Source organism: Dermochelys coriacea, chromosome 4 (genome assembly GCF_009764565.3).
Source record: "Dermochelys coriacea isolate rDerCor1 chromosome 4, rDerCor1.pri.v4, whole genome shotgun sequence".
In the NCBI taxonomy this organism is placed as follows: Eukaryota; Metazoa; Chordata; order Testudines; family Dermochelyidae; genus Dermochelys; species Dermochelys coriacea.
Window position 1 is genome coordinate 28362996 of NC_050071.1, and position 25989 is coordinate 28388984.

The 25989-nt window shown below is 43.2% G+C and overlaps 1 protein-coding gene across 15 annotated transcripts in view; it reads right to left on the reverse strand.

Annotated features, from left to right (window-relative positions):
* The window catches only part of C4H4orf54 (chromosome 4 C4orf54 homolog), a 90554-nt gene that overhangs the window by 5667 nt on the left and 58898 nt on the right, over window positions 1–25989 (reverse strand). For 2 of the 15 annotated variants that reach the window (XM_043512510.1, XM_043512509.1), the window contains exons 1-3: window positions 13089–21956; window positions 7634–7746; window positions 2800–2904 (exon numbers count right to left, since the gene is read on the reverse strand). In XM_043512510.1, the coding sequence (XP_043368445.1) occupies window positions 13111–18066 (4956 nt within the window). In that variant the 5' untranslated portion in view covers window positions 18067–21956 and the 3' untranslated portion in view covers window positions 2800–2904; window positions 7634–7746; window positions 13089–13110. Of the gene's footprint in view, window positions 1–667; window positions 3751–6596; window positions 6774–7633; window positions 7747–13088; window positions 21957–25989 lie in introns of those variants that run through there. The other 13 variants (XM_043512515.1, XM_043512516.1, XM_043512517.1 and 10 more) reach the window with 13 other exon arrangements.

Consider the following 25989-nt stretch of genomic DNA (forward strand, 5'->3'; position numbering starts at 1 on the left):
TTACACCTCTTCTAAAGTCAGTGGGATTGTATAGAAAATAACTGGCCCAAAATAATACTGTTCGCACCAAATATCTTTTCCACTGAAAAAAAAAACAAAAACGTTTTTTTCAATGCAGAAGGAGCCTCAGACTGCTGATGGGGAGAAATGACATCTTGTAGCATAGGAGCCTTTGCAGCACCTTGCAGAATTGGGTCCATAGGGATGCTGGATACTTTGCTGTAGAGCAGATTTTCTCCAACTTATACTGCAAATCACTTCATAAGAAAATGATCCTTTCATAGATCCCACCTATCTGATGCCCCCAATAATTATGTGGCTCTCAAAATATCTGAACCTGTGGACTACAAGGAAAGTAGACAGCTGGTTGGCCCATGAACCACATTATTGGAACCAATGCTGTAAAGTCGCACCCTAATTCAAATCACTGAGGAGTTCAGACAGGACAATCATGTTCTGAATTTGCTTATTCCTATGTAGCTTTTATATTCTTACACAGCATTTTGAGATACAAATTAAAAGTTCTTTTGAAAAGTACATTTTGGGGCTTGCTACATAGTGTAAACTTTCCTTTGGTTATTTGGTATTTTACATGTTAAGTAATGTCATGGTATTATTATGGACAAATGCATTCAATTTCACAAAAACAAGGTCAAACAGTTTATGCTTGTTTGCAGTGTGTCTTTTACTGGAAAATACATTTCATTTGTCATAACATTCAAAAAAAAACATACGCTTGCCAATGAATTACAAACTTTGGTATTCAACGGTTTCAAACAATCCATTCTCACATGATTCACATCTAATGAAATTTTCTCTTTGTGCAACACACAGTTAGTGCAATTCTCAGAGCTGTTTTGTTGTATTTTTTGTCCTTAAATTCCAAGCTCACAGCATTCTGTAACGTGATCACTTCAGACTTCAGCTAGGAACTTGCCACAATGTTGTCTAGGTTGAAAGCAATTTAAAGAGTCAAATTCTCTCCATTTATACATCTTCTCTTTTTCCACTGGCAGTAATCCATTGTCATTACAAAACCTTCACAACACTCTGACTTTATCATTTAGTGTAACCCACTATGATCTAATCAAACATACCACTCACATTCTCTTCAACAATCATTGTCTTTACTTCATATTTGTGCTGTTCAATGTCTTAATACTGATGCATCTTCCCCCTCCCCCCCGCAAAAAAAAAAAAAAAAAAGGATCATCTTCCACATCAAGCATGTTTTAAAGTATTGTATGCATTCTCAGGTAGCCACGAGTTTATGGTAACTTCTAAGAAAAGGAATGACACTTTGGCCATCACCACTACATAGTAAACTCATCTTCAAATGCAGACAGAAATAAACACACAACCCATAAATATATTTTAAATTAATTATTCACCAAAGGGAATATATATCAATAATTCTAAGAGAGTGAAATTTACCCCCCCTGCGCTGCAGATTAACACAAGGTCTATGCCTCTCGAGTCCCATTTAAGCCTTCAAGCAGGACGTGATTCAAAATCCACTGAAATCAACAGGACTTTTTATGTTGACGTCAGAGGGCTTTGGATCGGGCCCACAGAGCTTATGTGAACTTGAGCAGTGCCTGGGTTTTGTGCTGATTCTCTACAGGGGGTGAATTTCACCCATAAGGGACTATGACCACAATATGAAACATACAATACTAGCAGCTTGTGAACCCTGACGCAGAGGGCTTGATTCTAATCCAAGATATGTGGTTATACATAACCACATTAGCTTGATAAATTCACCATTGGGTATGCATGCATAAGCACCACATTGCAAGATTTTTCTAGCTATTCTTTGCAGCAATGTATGCCTGTATATTTCATGTTAGACTCAAGCCTGGAATACTACTTGTATACAGATAATGTTAAGGATCTGGGGCTCCATCTGGCAGGATGCTGAGAGTTCTGGCTCCTACGAGGCAAAGCACTGAAGCACATGCTTAACTTTAAACATGTCAGTAGTTCCACTGAAGTCAGTGGAGCTCGTCAAGTGCTTAAGGGTAAGGACATACTCAAGTGCTTTGCTGGATCAGGACCAAAGCATACAACACCTCGCATAACTGACCCTTTAAGCAAACATGTAGTCTGTTTAGTATTAAACAGACAAAATTAAGCAAACACTGTTTCAATCTTAATGTCAAACATTCTACTGAAGAGATTTCCCCTGAGAAAACAGATAATTGTTGATACTGATTCATGTTACTGCTTTAATTTTTTACAGGCAGTTTAACAAAAACAATTACTACAAATATTTTTTTTCCAACAACATATGTTGAAATACAGGGCACCTTTTTTTTCTTTCAAGTACACAGGGCAAAACTGTAAACCCTAAGAGTTTTGTGTGTGCAAACCTACGTCTTGTAAACTGTAATGTGAAACTCCTCTCTGAGCACCGTTATAGAAAAAGGTATGATGTCGCTAATATTTTTAAATGCAGATGCTAGTATTATAGTGTACCATACACATATTTGTGTGACTATGGTCAATCTACTTTGGTATCTATACTGTCCTGCAGTCTGAAGTACTGTCTGTTTCATATAACACAGAAATCCTATTTGTACCATATATAGACTTTTATCATTATCATTTATGAAAACAGCAAAGATGCATTCAATTTCTTTAAGAGGCACTTGAACAGAAAAGCAAAATTCTGATAAAAATGTAAAGCTTATAAATCTAGGCAGTATTATTGAGGAACACAGGGATGAACTTTACATGCTATATATTCTAGCTGTGCACTTGGAAATTCTTAAAGTGTTAAAACATTATTTCTTTCACCTGATTTCCACAATGATGTAGGTAAATGAGAACAGCATATGTTAAATCACTCACTATCTGTATACTTGCAGTGCATTTCATCCTGAGGATAATTTCAATTTGTGCCTGCAAACAAATAAATTCTGGTGAAATAAAATCACATGTGTACTTCAAGACAATTGTAGCTGATTTTTTTTATATTTTATACCTCATCAGTGGAAATAAAACTGTAAATTAAATCCTAAGATTTTCCTTAAATGTGACAAACACTCAAATAGACAAATGTATTAAAATAAAACATTATTTAAGCAGGTTTTTTGCTTGTTTGTTTTTACTTCAAGAAAGGTCATTTTTAAAACTTTCATATTAGTCTCAACATTTTTATATAAAGTTTAGGTTCTTATTCACTGAAAACTCCCATTGACTTCACTGGCAGTTTTGCCAGAGTAAAGAATGCAAGGTACAGCCCAAAATGATTTGGACAGAACCATCTACTCCTGTACTGCCTTTATTATATCACTGGTAATTATTAAAGTGGGGATTATTATATCACTGGTAATTATTAAAGTGGGGATTTTAGGGCTCAAACTAGCTGAAAGAGGCATATGTCGCTTCTGATCCATAAAAGCAGTGTGAACCTTCTGGGTTCTGTGCTTCCTAACTTGAATTTTTCTTCTTCTGTGGAAATGTACTCTTTTCAATAGCTGCAGAACACTTCAGTAGGTATTAGCTATATCACACCTATCTCCAGAGTAGGGTCTATGACTATCATGTCATATAAGGAAATAAGAGGATTTCTCAGAGCATGCTCAGGGAACACTATATAGAGAACTGAAACTCCCAAACACCTGCACACACCTATTTCGCATAATTCAGATTCCCTATTCCTACCTAAATGATAAGCCATTGTGCTGTGCGCTGGAGTGTTATTGCGGGCTATCTGTGACACTTGTGTTTGGAGCAACTCAAGCACTGTGGATTGTTAGAGCACACAGTTGAATGAAAGTCAAAGACCTGATCTATACTTAAAAGTTACGACAGCATAGCTATGTCAATCAGAGGTGTGAAAAAGCCCACACCTCTGACAGACGATGCTGTGCCAACAAAACCCCCAGAATAGACACAGCTATGTGGACAGAAGAAGGCTTCTGTCAACTTCGCTAACGTCATTCAGGGAGGTGATGTTCCTACACCGACGGAAAAAACTTGGTTGGCGTAGACTATTTCTACACTAGAAGGCTATGCCAGCATAGCTATGCTGACACTGAGAGTGTCTAGACTACAGAGCCTAAGTCTCTCTCCTGCAAATTGCTAGTTTCCCCAAGAAGAGGGACCACTTCCACAGACATCTTAAAGGAATGAGTTCTCTAGGGAATGAACTTGGAGAAGTTCTGCATTTGAGTTCTTGCTAGGCTGACAGGTCCATTCTTAAAAGTCAGTCCAAGTGAGTCGCTCATGTCACCATTGGCCTATTCATCTGAAAGAAATTCTCCTAGGAAAATCCCTGAGCAAGTTCAATGGAATCCCCAACCACATTTTCAGGAGTCTAATTTCCATATACTATATGGCAGGGATTTATTGTGTGGCAGGGATGCACGTTTCATTCTGTGGACCAGTTTGTGAGAGAGAGATTTTCTCATAGCATCTCTCCTCCCAATCTCCTATTGTTTCAATTTGAAAACATTTTGTTGTAGAGACCATTTGTGATCCATGGACTGTAGTGCAGGAACTATTACTGTATGGCCCTCAGGCCATGCAGAGTCACAGCTCTTGTTGGCTAGTTTCACAAATGAACCTGTGAGCTACAGAAAAGAATGAAGAGAGCAGCAATTAAACAAATGGACATGGGGAAAATAGGTTCAGAACCACGAAGTCATTTTTAAAACTTTAAACATGTACTACAGTGGAGCAGTCGCCAAACCATAGTTATGGTTACATTATATATAGGTAGGACATCAGAGGAAAAAACTCCAAAGCTTGTGAAGCAGAACTATTTTGACCTACAGCTGGAATAATTCCAACTTACTGAATGGCCACAGGTAGTTGGAGAGGATGACGGTTACAAAGGAAGCAAGAATCAGGCATTCTGGGAGGCAAATTTATTTGCATGAGCTTCCCAGCTATCTATCAGCTCCACAATTTTTGGCAACTGAGCTGTTAGATTTTATTTTATTAGGGCTTCAATGGAAGGCAGATCTTACTTCTGAATAGGTCAGTGTTTCACAGAGTCAAAAGCCAGAGCCTTTCCAGGCTTGCATGGTCAGAAGGCTCCAGATATTTTCTTCTGCAGAAAGTCATAAATAAGAAATTTGGGTATTAAATATATTGTATTTTTGAACAGGTTTCCTCCATTGATCAAATTCAACTGCAGTATGTTTAAATATGGAAAACAATATTTTATATTAAAATATGTCAAATGACTTTAAATGAATTTAGGGACAAATCCCACATTCCTTACTTATAGCCTGATCCTATTTCCCCTGAAGTCAATAGCAGTTTAGCCACTGACTTCAATGGGAGCAAGACTGGGTTATTTCTCCTTACTCTGGGAAAACCCCTTTGAAATTAATGGGAATTTTACTTAAGGAAGGACTGAGTAAAGAAGAAGGCAAGATCTGACTTGTTGAATTTTGACAACCTGTCAACTTTTTTTTAAGATGGTTACATTTATAAGTATTCAAAACCAAATATCCTCCTTTACTCAACTGAAGAACCTGAAACAAATCTCGCCCAAGCTCTTGTCTATACAAACACTAAAAGTTCCCTAAGATGCTTTGACCTACTCCCATTTCAAAACAGGATAGATCAAAGAGCACAATGGAAACTTTAGTCTGCAGCAATAGTCTCCACACGAACACTTAACGTACGACAGGCTAGCACAAGGTAGATTTCCCAGCTTGCCATGAACTAAATATTCGTATAGATATATACCTTCAAATAAAAAGTTTGCTTTCTCTTACACTTGAGAAGTCTCAAGCCTTTCTGATGTTTTAAAGTTACACTCATTTTTAGTTCTTACTAACCAGTAAAGCAAAACTTTATTTCATATCTTTCATATAAAGATAAATAGGTTATAGTTCTAAACATCTAGCTAACTAGCCGTGAGTATTTTAGAACAGCACATAATATAAAAGAGTTTTCTAAAAGTAAAAAAGATAAAGATAATTACCTTTAAAAAATGACAATTTAGCAAAAGAGTATTTTCATGTTTGTGTTCTAAAGAACTGAAAGTTTATTTGATCTCAAAATTGGTTCTGAGGCTCCTCAAACATTCATTTTCTAAAATCTATGATTTATGAACAATTTAGGACTTCTGGGTACCAAAGCTTTGGAATCTAAGAATATTACTGACCAGCAACTGAAACTACTGTGTATGTAGTTAGAACTGGCAAAGATAAGGTTGTCCCCTACAATACTTGGGTGTTTTGGTTTAAATTTCTACCATATTCTCTGAACAGCACAGCATTTTACTAAAAAACAAAATGTTATTTTTCTTTCATACACAAATCAAGACCAGGTACAGATTGGAGGTTGTTTACAGTTAACAACAGACTGTTTGTAAGATGAGGGCAAATTTTGGAACCAATATGAGAAAACTGCGTATCTGGATAAACTCTATACACACACATATTCTTTTTATTTTTATTTTTAAATGGCATCAATGGAAGACATGCTGTGCCCTTGAGAAAGCTTTAAATTAGCTACTATAGGCCCCATCTTGCATTCCTTGCCCTCCCATTGATTTGAATGGGAACTTTGTGAGGGCATTCAATACACGAGCTGGTCATTGATTAAAATCAAATGTAACGTAGACCTACCATCATGTGAACAGTTCTCTTTTAATAAGACAAATTCATCATCAGTATAACTCCATCAGCTTCAGCAGAGTTATAACAGGCCCATTTCTGACTAGCCATATATTGTATTTTTCACCCATCAGAAAGAAATAATTTCTTAAGCAAATATATTGTTAATTTGGGCCTCAGATAAGTCTGCTGTATAATGGACACAAAAGAACACAACACTGAATAAACAACATTACAAAGTTCTTTTGTAGTGTGGATCACTGAGATTAAATAAATTTTGAACAAAGTTACAAAGTTTTAACAAAAGATTGCAGTCTTAAAGAGAAATAAATGCTATCCTCTCCTTTAAAATTGGGGTCTAAAAAGATTACATTCAATTTCTGGCTGCCTAGTATTTAAAAACTGCCATGATTAAGGCAACTTGTTATGTCAAACACAGTACAAAAGAGCAAATAAAAAATGACAGCAATCAAAACAAGTTTTGTGATAGTTTCACAACCAAGTTTGAAGCCATGCCAAAAATACACACTAACGATAACCTAAAGACTACATATCCATATGATTGCTATTCAAAGTGCACACCTATAATGTTATAAATTAGAGGCCTGGTCCTGCTCTCACTGAAGTCTATGGCAAGACTCCCATTGACTTCAATGGGAGAAGATTTAGGGCCTCTGTTTTGTAAATTATACAGCTACATTATATATTCATAACAAATTCCGAGTACCTGTAAAAAGATACATTTTGATCCAAACTTAAAATCATGTCACATTTACACACTTGTTTTTACAAGAACAGCAGAGTAGTATTAACACTACTCAGTAAGTTGTTTTGTTTTTTTTTGTAAAGGTAAAAGAAACGGAAGTATGTGAACAATTTTAGCATTTTCACTTTGCCATAAGAGTAGAGGTATGTATAATGTCTGCTTGGCTTCAGTATAAAAAGGAACAATTTTACAGAAAATAATGCAATAATCCAGCCTGCTTTGCATAATTAAATGTATACATACACCAAAAATGGGGGTATTGAGGAGAAAACAAGAAACTTACACACTTGTTTTGTATGAAGCAAAAAAAGAGAAACTGTGGAAGCAGTTTTTAAGGATGAATGCCTAGTGTTACCACGTTTCAGATTAAAGGAGGATAATTCTTCTTCCTTGTTCCTGTAAAAATACACCAATAAAAGAAATTAAGTTTTTAGAACATTGTACAGGTTTACATTAGAAATTCTTAAATTAAATTAATCACTAATTTAAGTACTCGATAGTATTGCAGAACAATTAATAACATTTCACTTCATTATTACAATAATATTACTGCCAATTTCTTAATCTGTTGCCAATATCAAATAATAGTGTCTAGAAGATTCAATGCTTTGCTGAATTGTGATCTCACAGCTTTTGCTAGATCAGGGCTAGATCAGGCACCTTGCACAGTTGAACTCTAAATGCAGAACTTTTAAGTGTAGGTTGATTTCTTAGGCTTAATAAAGTGCATCATCATGTGCACGGAATAGTTCCATAATTAAAGAAAGTCAGACTTTTAAAAATGTGACCATTTCATTTGGTAATTAAAAGTGCTTACATGGGTAGAGAAAACACAACTCATTTATAGACTGAGCAGTTATAAGCCAGGTTTCGACTCACATCAAAGATATATAACCAAGTTAAAACCCTCTAAGAATATTAAATGTAAACAGGCCTGCTGAAGGGGTGGGGGGAAGGGAGCAAAGGGGCAATTGTACAGGAGCTGCCATGCTAGTGATCTCTGGGAGTCCCAGGTATGGGCAGTGGGTGAACCCCCAGCTCGGGGAGGCTAGCCCCTGGTCCAGACCATCCTTTCTGCCTGAGTGAGGCCCCACCTTTCTCACTGGAGTTTCACCCCCCCCCACACACCTCCCAGGCCACCCAGGTGCTGCCAGCCCCGGAACAGTTTTACTTTTCTTTAAATCTATTTAAATCTTTAAATCTTTAAATTCTTTAAATCTTTTAAAGAGTCCAATCCAGCAATGAACTGTATACAAGCAGGCAGAACTCCATGACCTCATGCAGGTGCATTGGGTCCACCCATAACAAATTCATTGCAAGACAGGAGCTTTTGTTCACGATAATCTCACAGGAACTTGAAATCAAACGGCTCTCCTTCCAATGTCGGTCTTTTCTATGTAGCAAACAGGTTTTCCCCACCTCATCCCACCCAGCATGTATTCCAAAGGAGATGAAAATATTAATTTTTATTTACCTATTTGTATGTGCACCAGCATAACTAATGCCAGGGAAGCAGGGAGCTTTAATTAACTGCTGCTATAGAAATAGAGGAACCCTAACAACTAAGAACTATTTTATCAGCAAGCTCACAAAAGGGGTCATTCATTTTTGGGGGGTGGAATAAATAGCAGGCTATATCTGAGGGATAAAGCAATGTATTTCTTGATATATGCTATATACTAAGAATCTAAAAAATATTCAGCAAGGTTGCACTTTAACCAGATAGCTGACTAAGGGCCCAGTAGTGCATGCAAACACTTTCTACCAGGTCTACTCGTATTGAAGTTAACAGAACTACGCACAGTAGCAAACACACACAACAGGAACAAACATTTGCAAGATCAGGCCCTAAAATAAGACAATCACAACTAACAGGAACATACAAAGAAACAAGACAAAGTGAATCAAGTCACATTGACCCTCTCAAAGATACCAGTTTCTGGTATCTATCAGTCCTTGGCTCAGTGACACAGTTAGCAGAGGAGGATCTGAGGAAGAAGGAAAATGATATGCTAGCAGAGAGAGGGAGAGAAAGAGATGGGAAGAAAGAAAAATAAGGAATGGAAAAAGGGAATCAAGAACACTCATACACAAGCTTTTAGGTTAGTAAATTATGTTATTTCTCTGTGAGAAGAGAAGCTAAAAAGAAAACGCCTGAAAATCCATGGCTAGCTCATGAGATTTGGCACTTATTTCAGTTCACTTTAGGCTCTGTAAAAAAGTTCTGCACTCAAACACTTTACAAATGGAATTGGAAGCAGAGTGAAATTAATTAGCAATGAACAGTCCTAGTAGGTTTCAGATGCAGAACTATTGAGTGCACTACTACTGTGTCTACTGTCCTGGGCTGGGCAGGGAAAACAAAAACAGAAAAGTAAAAGAAAAGTAGACAAATCAAAGAGAAAGGAAAGGAAAGTAAGAGAAAGAGAGGGAGGGAGAGAGAGAAAATGAGAAAAGCGAAAGAGGTAAAAGTGGAAGAAGAGAGAAAATAAACATAAAAAGATGCAGGGAAAGATACACAGAAAAAGGATGATAGTAGGAGACACAATGAAAGAACAGGGAAGTGGAAAATGAGGTCAACATTCAGAAAGGAGAACAGGGCAACAGTTTATGGTTGCAATATTGTCTCACAATTTTTTCACTGAAAATAATTTAGGTGAACAAAGCTTGAAGATTAACTAAAATGTGTCTTGTGGTATGTGACTAAGTAATAAAAACTATTTCTTTCAGTTAGTTTTTTGCTTTAAGTCAGGTGTTGAGAAAAAAGCATCCCATGCTGTATCACCTGTCTGATGTTTACCTCAGTTCCACATCCTTAAGGATAGATACCTTTCTTCCCATTTTAGAAGAAAAACCAAGTAGATGAAATTTTAGGCCTAACCAATTTAACAGCATTCTTTTGAGTATAAAAAACTCCAGTGAGTTGCTGTGAACTCCTGAATTATTTTATGTATCAAATTTACTATCAGACATTTTGTGTCGCCCATATTTTGAGCATATGATGTATCTTTCATGCTGCACTCATAGGAATAAATGTTCAGTGTGATGCAAAGGGAAATGGATGCAATATGCCCATCACTATCAAGGGGCATATGGACTACTGTGCTCAAAGCATATCCTTCGGTCAGAAACATTTGTTTAGATAACCAAATAGATAACTAAACAAATAGTAGAATAACCCACTAAATTTGGACACAAATAACATGAGAAAAAAGGTGAACTTTTTGCTTCTCAGAGTAATAAAAAAAGACATTTGAAAAATGTATTCTTTTCTTTTGTACAGTTACAATTACAATACTGTGCCCCTAATATAACATATACAAACACGTCTTTTTTTTTAAATAACTCATATCTGCACAGTAATCTAAGGAATAAATTACTCTCCACAATCCTTTGCACCAGTGACTTGAGATCTTTTCTAAAGAGGAAAGAGGTGAAACAAAGGAGAGGAAAAGATGTGTACCATTTTCCCAGATGAAAAATTCATGCTAGGATTAGCTAGATTAGCATTAGATAATGGTCAACCTAAACAATGGATTGTGACTCCACCAAGTGATGTTTGGCTACCTCTTGGTGAATCCAATAATTAACACTGGAAAAAATTCAATTTAAATGTAGAACAAAATAAAATGATTTACAAACAATTACAAACAAAGGAATGCTGGATGCACAAGGCACCTAACCTAAGGCAAGTTTTAGTCAACTGGAGACCAATTATTCAATTCTTGTAATTTTTTGTACTCCCATGGATTAAAACACAAAAAAGGACCCAAATAAATAAATAAATAAAAGAACTAGATTAGTTCATGGAGAATAGGTCCATCAATAGGTATTAGCCAGGACAGGCAGGGATGGTGTCCCTAGCCTCTGTTTGCAAGAGGCTGGGAATGAGCGACAGGGAATGGATCACTTGATGATTACCTGTTCTGTTCATTCCCTCTGGGGCACCTGGCATTAGCCACTGTCAGAAGACAGAATATTGGGCTAGATGGACCTTTGGTCTGACCCAGTATGGCCATTCTTATGACAACACAAAACAGGGGAAAGAAAAAATTAGAAACAAATGTGGGACTAAACAAAGCAGATAGCAAATCAGGGCTAAACCTAAAACTTTGGGAATTTATTAAAAAGATTGACAAGAGCACTGTGCACAACTGTCACACATATTCTTGGTAAAGTAAAGATTCCCAACTGTTTTTCTGTTACTTTCTAGAGCCAAACAAACACCACAAATCCCAAACTCAATTGCTTAATATTTACATTTGTTTTGTAATGAAATGTAAACTGGCCTTTGATAATGATGTTCATTGTTTTTTTTAGAATTGCCACCCATCCCCACAATTAAAAGGCTAAGCTGTTTTGCAGCCTGACTTCTGCATTTGTTGAACACTGTACTCAGTCCCATCTTCCCTCTTGTGTGATACATCTAACCTCCCTGAACATTCAAGCAATGTCTACATCGAAGGTTTGCCCTGGTTACAGTCATCTGTGGCCAGACACTGGTGTGACTGCACAGAGGCAAACTCTTCAGAATAGATAGGTTAAGCTGTGATTTTCCCTGGTATAACATTACCCATGCTTGAAATGGAGACAAATTGAAGTTGTGCGAAAAACAGTTTGTAGCGACTGTCTGCTTACACTAGAGGTTTGCATCGATACAGCTATGCTGACGGCTGGCCAATAATTACTGAAATTCTCAGTGTAAACAAAACCTCTATCCCGTGACTGTGCTCCTTTTAGTGCCATTTCATGCAATTGGCATGGTCTTCAAAAGAACCTCCCCACTAAAGGGAAGTGAAATGGAGTTGGTCTCTTTCAGACCAAATATTCCCGCATCCCCACTGAGTAGGAGAAATGCACTAGAGTGGTCTATTTTTCTTTTTCTTCCTACCTCTCTTGAAAATAAGCAGGAAGGTGACCCAATACTCCTTCTCTGGAACACAGAAAAAGGAATGCTAACTTGTGTCCCTCTCCCACTGGGGAGTGAGAAAAGGGAGGTTCACCTTTGCGTGTGACCCTCCTTAACTTATTGAAGGAGAAATTAAGGTGGGAAAGCCTTTCAAACCCAGCTATTGCTTCCCCTGCCACCAAGAGATGGATGGCTTTTTTCACTAGAAAGCTATGACCCTCATCTTGAAACTGAGACCAAGTAACCAGATGATAATATTGAGTGTGTTTACGTATAGACACATTTTAGAAACAGTTTTAAGAAGAAAAGGAGTACTTGTGGCACCTTAGAGACTAACAAATTTATTAGAGCATAAGCTTTCGTGAGCTACAGCTCACTTCATCGGATGCATTTGGTGGAATTTACAAAAACTAAGGGTCCTAAGAAAACCAGATCCTGCAAACACTAACCAACAAAGAAGGGAGGAGAGGGAGAAGAGAAAAAATAAATAAACGTCCATTGTCATGGAAAATAGGTTTCAAATTAGGCAAGCGTTTTAAGGAATAGCCAAAAGGAAAAGGGAGCACAAACCAGCCGTGCCAGGGAAGATTAATAAAGATCTATACAAACACCATTTTCTCCCACTTTGTTGCCTACACCAGATTGCATCAAGTGACATTTAAAAAAAAAAAAAAAAAATCTTTGGGGACATTTGTAAAAAATTGTCCTAAAGCTGAAATACTTACCCACCTCTGAGATTAAGTATTATTTTATTATACCTAGTGGATGCTTAATTTTGATTTCAAATTGCTCCCACCACATGCATTTTTAAGAGCACAAACCAACCCACCAGCAGCCTCTTTGGTTTATCATCATCTGTGCTCCACCACGAACCTCATGGTGGTACCATCAAAGGAGGGCGGGGCAATTATCCTTGGCCCCATTTGCTGGGATGTGATGCTGATGACCGGCTTCCCCTCTGCCCCCCTGAGCTGGGCAGGGGCGCCTGAGGGCTGGGATTTACCCGTGGCGATATAATAAGGACTTTCCACAAAAGTGGCCTCTGCTCCTCCTCCTCCTCCCCCCGCCAGCGCTGCCCCTGGGCTGCTAGTCTCGGCGGGGGCGCTGACGTCGCTGCCCGGGAGGGAGAGCTGGGTCTGCAGGGCATTCGCTGGCAGCATGGTGGTGGGCAGGAAGCCAGGGTAGATCATGTAGGTGGCCCCATACGCCCCCGGGTTGAGCGCTAGCGGGGAGATGGGGAAGGGCATCGGCGCCACGGCCGGCTGCGGGGGCACGGGCACGGGCACGGGCACCTCCACGTACTGCCCGGTCTCGGGGTCAAAGAGCCTCTTCTTGAGGGGCTGCTGCACGGGCGCGTCCACCAGGTAGTACTGCCCGGTGCTCAGGTCCAGCAGCACCTTGCGCTGCGTGGGCGGGAAGGGCTCGGCGGCCGAGGGCGGCGAGAAGCAGAGCAGCGGCGGGGGCTGCGCCCCGTGCAGGGCGGCCATGGGCAGCGGCTGCTGGTAGATGGCGGCGGGCGGCAGCTCCGGGGCGGCCGCGGGGCCGGGCTGCTGCTGCTGCTGCTGCTGCTGCTTGGGGCTCTTGGCGGCGCTGAAGGGCTGCAGGGCGGCGGCGGCGGCCGAGGCCGAGAGCGGGCCCGGGGGGTGGCCGCCCCCTCCCGCGGCCGGCGGCTCCTTGAGCGGCAGGGCCAGGTAGTTCCCGCAGTCGGGCCCGGCCGCGGCCTTCTCGGCCTCGCCGGGCCCCTTCCCTTCGGCGGCGGCGGCGGGGGCCGAGGCCGAGGCCGGGGAGAGCTTGAGGGAGCGCGGCCCCGACCCGGCCGGGCCCTTCAGGCTGCGGAGCGGCGAGGCCGCGGCGGGCAGCTTGGCCGGGGCGGCCGCCGCCTTCTGCGCGGAGCTGACGGTGAAGACGCTGCTTCGCGGCGGCTGCGGGCCCGGGGCTCTGTCCGCCGCGGCCGCCTCCCCCCGCGGCCCGGGCCGTTCCCGTTCCCGTTCCCGTTCCCGCGCCGGGCTCTCGAACGCGGCCGCCCTGGCCGAGACCTTGTCGGGCTTGGGGCCGGAGCCCGGCAGGGGCTGGCGCTCGGGGGCGGCCGGGGCCGGGCTCCTCTCCTCGGCGGGCGCCCGGCCGCCCCGCTCCTCGCTGGCGATGAGGGAGAGCACGTGGCTGTGGGCGATGGGCCGCGGGTCGCTCTTGCGCTTCCACTCGCGCTTGCTGAAGCTGTACAGCTCCTCCATGCTGCGCACCGCCGCCGTCAGCTTCTCCAGCGCGTTGCGGCTCGGCGGCGCCTTGGCTTCCCCCCGCGGCTCCTCGTCCGCTCCCTTGCCTCTCTCAGGGGGGGCGGGCGCGGGAGCGGCGGGGGGCGGCGGCGGCTGCCGCCAGGGGGCGGAGGCTTTGGACACGATCTGCAGCACGGCGGGCAAGCGAGGGTCGCTCTTGTTGGGGGCGATGGTGGCCACGGGCAGCCTCCCCGAGGTCCTGTGCACCAGGATCGTCCCCTCCGGCGTGGCAGGCAGCACCTTGCCCCCTGCTGGGGCTTTGGCCGCCGTCTCGCCCGGCCTCTTGTCCTCCCTGCTGTTACGGACCGCCTGGCAGGTGATCACCATGGGAGACGGAGCCCTGGAGATCCCCGCTATGGCCGGCTGCCTCGGTTTCTGCTCCGCGCTGCCCTGATCCGAGAGCGCGCTGCTCCGGTCGCTGCCGGTGTCGCCCGAGTCGTGGCCGTAGGCGCTCTTGATCAGTTTCCTGACGTCCCTCACCTGGTGAAGGGGGCCGGGGACTTTAGGCTTGTTGTCTCTTATATCGCGCACCAAGAATTGCGGCACCTTGTCCAGGCCGTCCGCTTTGAATGCCTTCTGCGGCTGGCCTCGGGGCTCCTCCGCTGCCTTGAAAAGGGTGGGTGCGGTAGCGGCTAGTTTGGGGGTGAGCAGCTTAGCCAGGTCAAAGGGGTGATCCTTGCTTGGCTGCACGCTGCCCAGGCTGATCTTGATCTCGGGGGCTCTGGGCTTGACGGGGGTGCCAGCCCGAGCCGCGTAGGTGGCTGTGGAGTACTGTGTCACCTGCGGGCCAGGCTGCTTGTCCTTGGGGGTGCGCTGAATGTTTGGGACGAAGAGACGCGACATTTTAGTGGACTTGCTGGCTGAGATCTCCCCCAGATCGGCCCGCCAGTCGTATTTGGCGGAGGAGAACTGAAGCTTCCCGATGGGAGCTCGCTCTTCTTTCTTCTTCCCTGCCTCTTTCTCTTTCCAGGATCTGAACGCGCTGTTCTGGCTGCGGAGGAAGGTCGCCTTGATCGCCTCCGAGGCGCTCTTCTTAATTTCACACGCGTCCTCCAATCGCGTTTCCGAAAGGGGTCGGTCTAGGCGAGGGGTAGACGCCTTGGAGGTCGGCGACTTGCTGTCAGAAAACTCCCCCGGGTCCTCTGCTGTCACAATCGTGTAGTCGGAGCTGCCCTCGGAATACCTGGAGTTCTGCCTCTGCATGCCCCCGTCTTTCAGCTTCTCCCTGGCCGAGCCCTCCTGCTCCTTGCCAGGCAAGGACGCGGCCAGCCTTGTGTACGAAGTGTCTGTGATCTCCCCCCTCTCCATTTTGAACTCGTGCTCCCGCTGCATTTTCTTCGAGATGACGTTCTTGAGGAGGCTGGAGGCGAATTTCGATTTATTCGGGGTGCCCTCCGGGACTTCTGCCGCGGCCAGCCCGGTTTGTTTGCTAGCCTCCTGGCCGGGCTCCCTGGGCAGCGTTTCTGGAAGCTCCTCTGCGCAACCTGCCCCAGCGGCAGCATGTTCAGGACGTTTCGCAGGTCTGGGGACACCAGCATTGATATTGCTGCTAAAATTCAGCGTCTCCAACAAAGTTACAACCCGGGAGCCCGACTGGATCCGCTTCTCGAAGCACGCTGGCGTTTCCACGTGGGTTATTTCCCCATCGAGCTTGCTGACCACGAACTCTAGGGCTTTCGTCTGCGATTTATTGGAGCGAATGTAGAACTGGTCACGGCATGTTTTCGCCCCAGCGCTTCTGTGCCAGGCGGTGGGTTCGGCGCTGCTCTTGAACAGGTTCTGCTCCGGTTTCTGCCCGAGATTGCCGCACTTCAGGTCTAAATAAGTGGACCATCGGTTGATCCCGAGCGCCTGGTCCGAAAGGGACGCGGAGGACTCCCTGGAGCTGAAGTTCAGCGTGTCAAAGTAGGGGTAAGCCAAGCTCCGGAAAGCTCGGGCCGTCAGGTTTCGCACTTCTTTATCCGCATCATCCAGCTCGCTGACCGCGCTGGAGGCACCGCTGGAATATCCCCCCACTTCCTTCGCCCTTATGGCTCCACACCGCGTTTGCAAACGCGCGGGGACGGCAATAAATTTTTTTGCCTGGTCATGAATCGCGTCTTGTTTGAAACTGGTCTTGCGTTCGGGAGCTGTGGAGACACGGAGGCTCATGTCGCCTTCATGCTTGGCAGCGTAAATAATGTTTTGCTTCTCAGGCAGGTTGCTAAGCTCATTTATAGCCCTGGAAGTCGGTTTGATTGATAGGAGAATGTGGCCTGCAGCTGGGTTCTCACTCATGTGGCTGGGGTTCTTGGACTGGCTTTCTTCCGAGCTGGCGCATTTGTCTGTGCTGGGGGTATCGTTTTCAGAGTTGATGCTGACTATCTCCGTGCTGCTGGTATTCTCGATGCTGTCAGTCTGGTTATTGGCATCGCTGGTCGTGCTGAGATAACAGCTATTGTCCTCTTCCGTCTGCGTGTCCCCGAGGGTCTCGTCGCTCCCAAAGGAGGCGTAATCCACGAAGGAGTAGATCACATTGTTGTCCTCAAAGTCCCACCTGGAGGCCAGGCCAAAGTCAAAGTCCATGTCGTGGTCCACCTCGCTGAGCTGGATTTCGTGCGTGGTAATGTAATGCGCCTCCTCGTTAGCAGGGCTGTTCTTGCCGCAGTAGGTGGGCTGGGAAGGCCCCCGGCTGCCTCCTCTGGGGTTAACCAAGCAGCTTGCTTTGCAGTCCGCGTCCTCGTCCTCGTCACTTTCGTACCCAAAGGAAGAGGAGGAGGTTTTGCCCTCGGTCACGGTGTCATCCGTTTTGGGGAACGCGCTTGCCTTGTTCACCGGGGATGGGCAAGAGGAGGACCACTCCGCGCAGCCGCTCGGGGAAAGCGGCTTGTGGGGGAGTCCAGGCGAAGTGTTTCCATTCGAGCCTCCCGAGTTGGAGCCAGCGCTGCATCCCTCCGCTTCATTACCCTTCCTCCCCGGGCTGGCCCCTGGCTTAGATTCGCGGGCCAGGGATGCTGGATTTCCCCTTTCCGAGCTGCGAACGGCGCTGAGCTCACAAGCTCCGTTGTTAGGGCTGAGAAAGGCCACTTTTCCTCCGCTCCCTGCCAAAGTCAGCTTTAGGGTCCGGGGGCTGGCTTCCCTTCCCCCGGGGAAATCCTGAATCTCCACAGAGGTCGAGTCCTTGGCGGTGAATGGCTCTGCAGGGCGGCGCTTCGTTCTGCTGCCCTTCGCTCCCGCTCCCCCCTTTTGGCTAGTGCTTTGCTCGCCGGGCGATTTTGAGAGGGCTTCCATGCTTATCCCGTCAGCATGTGGCCGAGGGCGAAGGGGACAGGCGGAGAGATGGATCCGGGACTGCAAAGCCGGCGGACACACACGTGTCTCTTGCAAGGTCGTTCCCAGCTTCGCTCTTCGCCGTTCAGTGGCCGCGGTGGACCCAGGAGAGTGTCCCGGCGCTGGCTGCTGCTGCTGTTCCCGCGGCCGCTGCCAGTGGCTTGTTCCGCAGCTCCTGAGTACAGTTGTTGGTTTGGCACTGAGCGCTGTCAGTCTGAATGCCATTGGTAACAGAAGCAGCAGCAAGGACAGCAGCTGCAGCCCGACCCCCAGCCATCCAGAAACGAAGAGAAAGCATATGGCAATTCTTCCATTTCTCCTTGTGCTACGGGGGAGGGTTGCCTCATTCCACGGTCATTATTGCGGGGCCCTTAGCCAGCCCCGTTTATGAATTGGCACTGGGGCGGACGCAGGGAGAAGACAGAGAAGCAGATGTTCTGTTACTAAAAAAGTTGCTTTCTAAAGCACACGTTTCACAGACTATTTGCATGGGTGTTGCCCTGACACTGAACTAAGGATTTTCAGAAGTTAGGCGCGTTGCTTCTCCTTGAGGATAAACTTAAGCAAACCGGTTAGGTTCAGTTAACTTTCCAACGGGCGCTCTTCATCTTATGGGTTTCATGTGTATTTAAAACGTGCCCACTTGTTCATTGCAAAGGTATCCAAAGCTGTTCTTCCAAGAGCTTTTATCTTACTCTAGCCAGGCAGCAAGATTCATGATCAATCATTGTCCTCCCAGAGTATTTAAACACCTGTGTTTGTGGATATTTGAGCAGTCCTTGCGGTTCTGTAAAGAATATTTATGATGAAATGTGAAAACGTTATTTTAGCTTGATCTGATGCTCTGAATAACATCAGAATAGCGCTTTAGATGCCAAGTGATAGTCAAATTTAACCGGTTTAAAGTCGCGGGGGGGGGCATTCTGTTATGCTCTTGAACTTCTAAAATCAATGGCAAGAAAATTAAAATCCTATTAAACACAGATCCGTTCGATGATTTAGTCAAATCATATTTCAAACACATTACAGCACAGGAGACGCAAATGGTAAGGTATAACAAATAGTTTACCCTTTATAAGCCAGAGAAGTAAAACAAGTCTCGTTGTACTGGATCTTCATAGGCATATTTTGATCGATTCGGGAAGAGGGGTCACAGCTAATCCGATGCAAACTGATCCAGCTTCTCTTAGCCACTTTGCTCGAGGTAAAGGCTCTGCTGTGCGGTTTTGTGAGAACAGTGCCACTGGCCAGGTCAAAACTATTAACTAAACATAGACTATGCTGTCATTTATGCCGATTGAATAAAGTACTATTTAAAACGTTCGCATTTGTGTATAACGAAAATAACACGATCAGCCATCACTTACTAGAATCACACCCCCACCAACACAGAATGTTGTTACTCATCTTTCCAGTTTCAAATATTTAGAGCAGGGACTGAGTATTTGTCTCATTGGAAGAAACCTGAAAGGGGGATACGTACCTATGTGGAATGCAAAAAGGCACAGAAAACGTGCAAGTTTTTACCTACAATTATTTGCACTCCCCTCCAGCATTTAGTTTACTATAGGTAGAGAAGATTGCTTACGTGGAAGACTAACTTGATTCTTTTGGATGGACAACGTCTCAACAGAATTTCTCCAATCGGTTGGCTCTCTAAATGCCACACTCTTACAGAAACTTTGGTGATCTAGCAAAATGATCCTTCAAGGAGATGCTCCACTAAAAACGCTATGTATCAGGTAGGCACTATTAAAATAAAAAAATCCTGTTCAGATCTGTATATCTTCAGTATCTGATAGCAGATCTCTCAAAGGAAGTTGTTTTGTCACCAAATTTTGCCTGGTCTTCCTTATAGAAAATGGAAATGTAATTAATGGTAAGATGCTTAATGGAGGAAGCATAAGGGTAAGCTATAACTAGGGAATAAGCCAATTTTTAAAAGGAAGTGGAATCAAAACCTTAGCCTCTGGGAAGAGGCAGATAAATTAATGGAACAAACTGACCTGCTGCAGGTCCCTTCAACTGCCAGCTATTCCCCCTAGAGATCATTTTGAGCCAGTTGAGAACCCTGTCCTGCACACGACTGGTATGCATTACTCCCATTAATATTAGTAGGAGGCCAGGCACAGAAACGGAACAGTTTGTGGCAGAGTAGATTTTACAGTTGACTGAGAAAGGTCCATAGCTGGAATCCTGGCAGAGGTTGCAAACTCGACTCACTGAGTAATTATTAAATAGTAAAAATAAAAAATATATCCATCTGGTGTTAAGGTAGTGAGGATTTTTTAAAATGGGATCTTAACTTTGTGTCCTCCCCTCTTTATAGTTATTGAAATTTACAGGGGAAAAGACTTTCAAGGGCCATTTTCCATAAAACACAAATTTAGACAGGAAATACTAAGGTAAGATCACACTTTATAAATGGAAATGCAGAGATAGGATCAGCCCGGCAACCTTAATTCTGTCTCTCATAGATCAGTAATTGGTTAAATGATAGCAAAGAAAGGATAGAAATAAGTTTTCAGAATGGAGAGAGGTAAATAGCGGTGTCTCTCAGGGGTCTGTTCAACATATTAAAAATGATCTGAAAAAACGGGTAAGCAGTGAGGTGGCAGAATTTGCAGATGATACAAAACTATTCAAGACGGTTAAGTCCAAAGCAGACTGTGAAGAGTTACAAAGGGATCTCACAAAACTGGGTGCCTGGACAACAAAATGGCAGATGAGATTCAACTTTGATAAATGCAACATAATTAATGCACACTGGAAAATATAATCCCAAATATATAGATAAAATGATGTGGTCTAAATTAGCTGTTACCATTTAAGAAAGAGATCTTGGAGTCATTGTGGGTAGTTCTCTGAAAACATCCACTCAATGTGAAGTGGCAGGCAAAAAAAAAAGCTAACAATGTTGGAAACATCATAGGACATTAGGAATATCGTATTTCCTCTGTATCAATCTATGGTATGCCCACATCTTGAATACTGCGTGCAGATGTGGTCGCTCTATCTCAAAAAAGAAATATTGGAATTAGGGCTGTTGATTAATCACAGTTAACTCACACGATTAACTTAGCCAATAGTTAAGAGAAACAAGTTTGTTTACATTTACAGGAGATAATGCTGCCCACTGCTTAATTACCTCACCTGAAAGTGAGAACAGGTGCTTGCATGGCACTGTTGTAAGTTGGCATCGCAAGATATTTACATGCCAGAGGACATGCTTCCATGTTGATGACGCTTGTTAAAAAAATAATGCGTTGATTATATTTGTGACTGAACTCCTTGGGGGAGAATTGTAGGTCTCCTGCTCTGTTTTACCTGAATTCTGCCATATATTTCTTATTATAGCAGTCTCAGATGATGACCCAGCACATGTTGTTCATTTTAAGAACACTTTCACTGCAAATTTGACAAAATGTAAAGAAGGTACCAATGTGAAATTTCTAAAGATAACTAAAGCACTTGACCCAAGATTTAAGAATCTGCCTTCCAAAATCAGAGAGATGAGGTGTGGATCATGCTTTCAGAAATCTAAAAAGAGCAACACTCTGTTGCAAAAACTACAGAACCCAAATGACCAAAAAAGAAAATCAACCATCTGCTCCTGGCATCTGACTCAGATTATGAAAATGAACGTGTCAGTCCGCACAGCTTTGGATCATTCTCGAGCAGAACCCATCATCAGCATGGACGTATGTCCTCGGGAATGGTGGTTGAAGTATGAAGGGACGTATGAATCTTTAGCGCATCTGGCATGTAAATATTTTGCAACGCTGGCTACCACAGTGCCATGCAAACGCCTGTTCTCGCTTTCAGGTGACATTGTAAACAAGAAGCAGGCAGCATTATCTTCTGAAAATGTAAACAAACTTGTTTGTCTGTGCAGTTGGCTGAACAAGAAATAAGACTAATTTGTAGGCTCTAAAGTTTTACATTGTTTTATTTTTGAATGCAGGGGTTTTTTGGTACAGAATTCTACATTTTGTAAGTTCAACTTTCATGATAAAGAGATTGCACTACAGTACTTGTATGAGGTGAATTAAAAATACTATGTATTTTGATTTTTACAGTGCAAATATTTGTCATAAAAATAAATATAAAGTGAGCACTGTACAATTTGTTGTCTATGTTGTAATTGAAATAAATACATCCAAAAATATTTAAATAAATGGTATTCTATTATTACAAGCACAATTAATGGCAATTAATGTTTTAATTGCTTGATAGCCCAAATTGGAATGGGAAAAAACACAAAAAAGGGCCAAAAAATGAGTAGGGGTCGGGAACAGCTTCCATCTGAGGAGAGATTAATAAGACAGACTTTTCAGCTTGGAAAAGAGAAGACTAAGGAGGAATGATTAAGGGCTATAAAATCATGACTAGTGTGGAGAAAGTCAATAAGGAAGTGTCATTTACTTCTCATAACACAAGTACTAGGGGTTACCAAATGAAGCAGCAGGTTTAAAACAAAAGGGGAAGTTTCAGAGTAGCAGCCGTGTTAGTCTGTATCTGCAAAAAGAAAAGGAGGACTCGTGACAGCATAGAGACTAACAAATTGATTTGAGCATAAACTTTCGTGAGCTACAGCTCACTTCGTCGGAAGTATTTCTTCACACAATGCACAGTCAACCTGTGGGTCTTTGCCAGAGGATGTGGTGAAAACCAAGACTGTAATAGGGTTCAAAAAAGAACTAGATACATTCTCACAGAATAGGTGCATCAATGTTATTAGCCAAGATGGGCAGGGACATTGTCCCTAGCCTCTGTTTGCCAGAAGCTGGGAATGGGCAACAGAGGATGGATCATGGACTTTAAGGTCAGAAGGGACCATTATGATAGTCTAGTCTGACTTCCTGCACAATGCAGGCCACAGAATCTCACCCACCCACTCCTGTAACAAACTCCTGACCTATGTCTGAGCTACTGAAGTCCTCAAATCGTGGCTTAAAGTGACCCATGCCCCATGCTGCAGAGGAAGGCGAAAAACCCCCATGGCTTCTGCCAATCTGCTCTGGAGGAAAATTCCTTCCCGACCCCAAATATGGCGATCAGCTAGACCCTGAGCATGTGGGCAAGACTTACCAGCCAGACACCCAGGAAAGAATTCTCTGTAGTAACTCAGATCCCATCCTATCTAGTGTCCCATCACAGGCCATTGGGCATATTAACCGCTAATAGTCAAAGATCAAAGAATTGCCGAAATTATACCCCATCCCATCATACCATCCCCTCCATAAATTTATAAAGCTTAGTCTTGAAGCCAGATATGTCTTTTGCCTCCACTGCTCCCCTTGGAAGGCTATTCCAGAACTTCACTCCTCTAATGGTTAGAAACCTTCATCTAATTTCAAGTCTAAACTTCCTGATGGCCAGCTTATACCCATTTGTTCTTGTGTCCACATTGGTACTGAGCTTAAATAATTCCTCTCCCTCCCTGGTATTTATCCCTCTTATATATTTATAGAGAGCAATCATATCTCCCCATAGCCTTGTTTTGGTTAGGCTAAACAAGCCAAGCTCTTTGAGTCTCCTTTCATAAGACAGGTTTCAGAGTAGCAGCCTTGTTAGTCTGTATCCGCAAAAAGAAAAGGAGTACTTGTGGCACCTTAGAGTCTCTAGGTGCCACAAGTACTCCTTTTCTTTTTTCATAAGACAGGTTTTCCATTCCTCGGATCATCCTAGTAGTCCTTCTCTGTACCTGTTCCAGTTTGAATTCATCCTTCTTAAACATGGGAGACCCGAACTGCACACAATATTCCAGATGAGGTCTCACCAGTGCCTGGTATAACAGTACTAACACCTCCTTATCTCTACTGGAAATACCTTGCCTGATGCATCCCAAGACCACATTAGCTTTTTTCACAGCCATATCACAGTGGCAACTCATAGTCATCCTGTGATCAACCAATACTTCGAGGTCCTTCTCCTCCTCTGTTACTTCCAAGTGATGCGTCCCCAGTTTATAACAAAAATTCTTGTTCTTAATCCCTAAATGCATGACCTTGCACTTTTCACTATTAAATTTCATCCTATTACTATTACTCCAGTTTACAAGGTCATCCAGATCTTCTTGTATGATATCCCAGTCTGTCTCTGAATTGGCAATACCTCCCAGCTTCGCGCCATCCACAAATTTTATTAGTGCATTTCCACTTTTTGTGCCAAGGTCAGTAATAAAAAGATTAAATAAGATTGGTCCCAAAACTGATCCCTGAGGAACTCCACTAGTAACCCCCTTTCAGCCTGGCAGTTCACCTTTCAGTGTGATCCATTGTAGTCTCCCCTTTAACCAGTTCCTTATCCACCTTTCAATTTTCATACTGATCCCCATCTTTTCCAATTTAGCTAATAATTCCCCATGTGGAACCGTATCAAATGCCTTACTGAAATCAAGGTAAATTAGATCCACTGCATTTCTTTTGTCTAAAAAATCTGTTACCTTCTCAAAGAAGGAGATCAGGTTGGTTTGGCACGATCTACCTTTTGTAAAACCATGTTGTATTTTGTCCCAATTACCATTGACTCAATGTCCTTAACTACTTTCTCCTTTAAATTTTTTTCCAAGACCTTGCATACTACAGATGTCAAACTAACAGGCCTGTAGTTACCCGGATCACTTTTTTCCCCTTTCTTAATAATAGAAACTATGTTAGCAATTCTTCAGTCATACAGTACAACCCCTGAGTTTACAGATTCATTAAAAATTCTTGCTAATGGGCTTGCAATTTCATGTGCCAGTTCCTTTAATATTCTTGGATGAAGATTATCTGGTCCCCCCGATTTAGTCCCATTAAGCTGTTCGAGTTTGGCCTATACCTTGGATGTGGTAATATCTACCTCCATATCCTCATTCCCATTTGTCATCCTACCATTGTCCCTGAGATCCTCATTAGCCTCATTGAAGACTGAGGCAAAGTATTTGTTTAGATATTGGGCCATGCCTAAATTATCCTTAACCTCCACTCCATCCTCAGTGTTTAGTGGTCCCACTTCTTCTTTCTTTGTTTTCTTCTTATTTATATGGCTATAGAATCTTTTACTATTGGTTTTAATTCCCTTTGCAAGGTCCAACTCTACATGGCTTTTGGCCTTTCTCACTTTATCCCTACATGTTCTGACCTCAATGAGGTAGCTTTCCTTGCTGATCCCCCCCATCTTCTACTCCTTATAGGCTTTTTGCTTTTTCTTAATCACCTCTCTGAGATGCTTGCTCATCCAGCTTGGTCTACAACTCCTGCCTTTGAGTTTTTCCCCCTATCTTGGGATGCAGGCTTCTGATAATTTTTGCAACCTTGACTTGAAGTAATTCCAGGCTCCTCCGCCTTTAGATCCACAAGTTCTTCACTCCAATCCACTTCCCTAACTAATTTCCTTAATTTTTTTAAGTTAGCCCTTTTAAAATCAAAAACCCTAGTCACAGATCTATTTTTGTTTATCCTTCCATTTAGTTTGAACTGAATTAGCTCATGATCACTTGAACCAAGGTTGTCCCCTACAACCATTTCTTCTATGAGGTCCTCACTACTCACCAAAACCAAATCTAAAATGGCATCCCCTCTTGTCGGTTCAGCAACTACGTGGTGAAGGATTCCATCAACTATCGCATCCAGGAAAATCTGAGCCCTATTATTATTATTAGCACTTGTCCTGCAATCTATATCTGGGAAGTTAAAGTCTCCCATGATCACACAATTCCCATTAAAAACATTAAAGAGGTCTCTATCCATATCCACATCGGATCCTGGCGATCATTAGCACACCCCAAGCATTGTCCCAGGGGAGGCTCTAGTAGCTTTCTTCTCCAATGTGATTTTTGCCCAGACAGACTCTGTCTTATCCATTCCATCACTTCTTATTTCTTTACAGTCTACCTCATCATTGATATACAATGCTACTCCACCACGTTTGCCTTTATTTTTGTCTTTCCGAAACAGCACATACCCTTCAATACCTGTAGTCCAGTCATGACTACTATTCCACCATGTTTCTGTTATCCCTATAATATCTGGTTTCACTTCCTGCACCGGTAGCTCTAGTTCCTCCATTTTGTTACCTAGGCTCCTCGCATTAGTGTACAAACATCTTAATTTTTGCCATTTGGCTTCGCTCACATTCTATACCCAATTAGGCACAGTCATT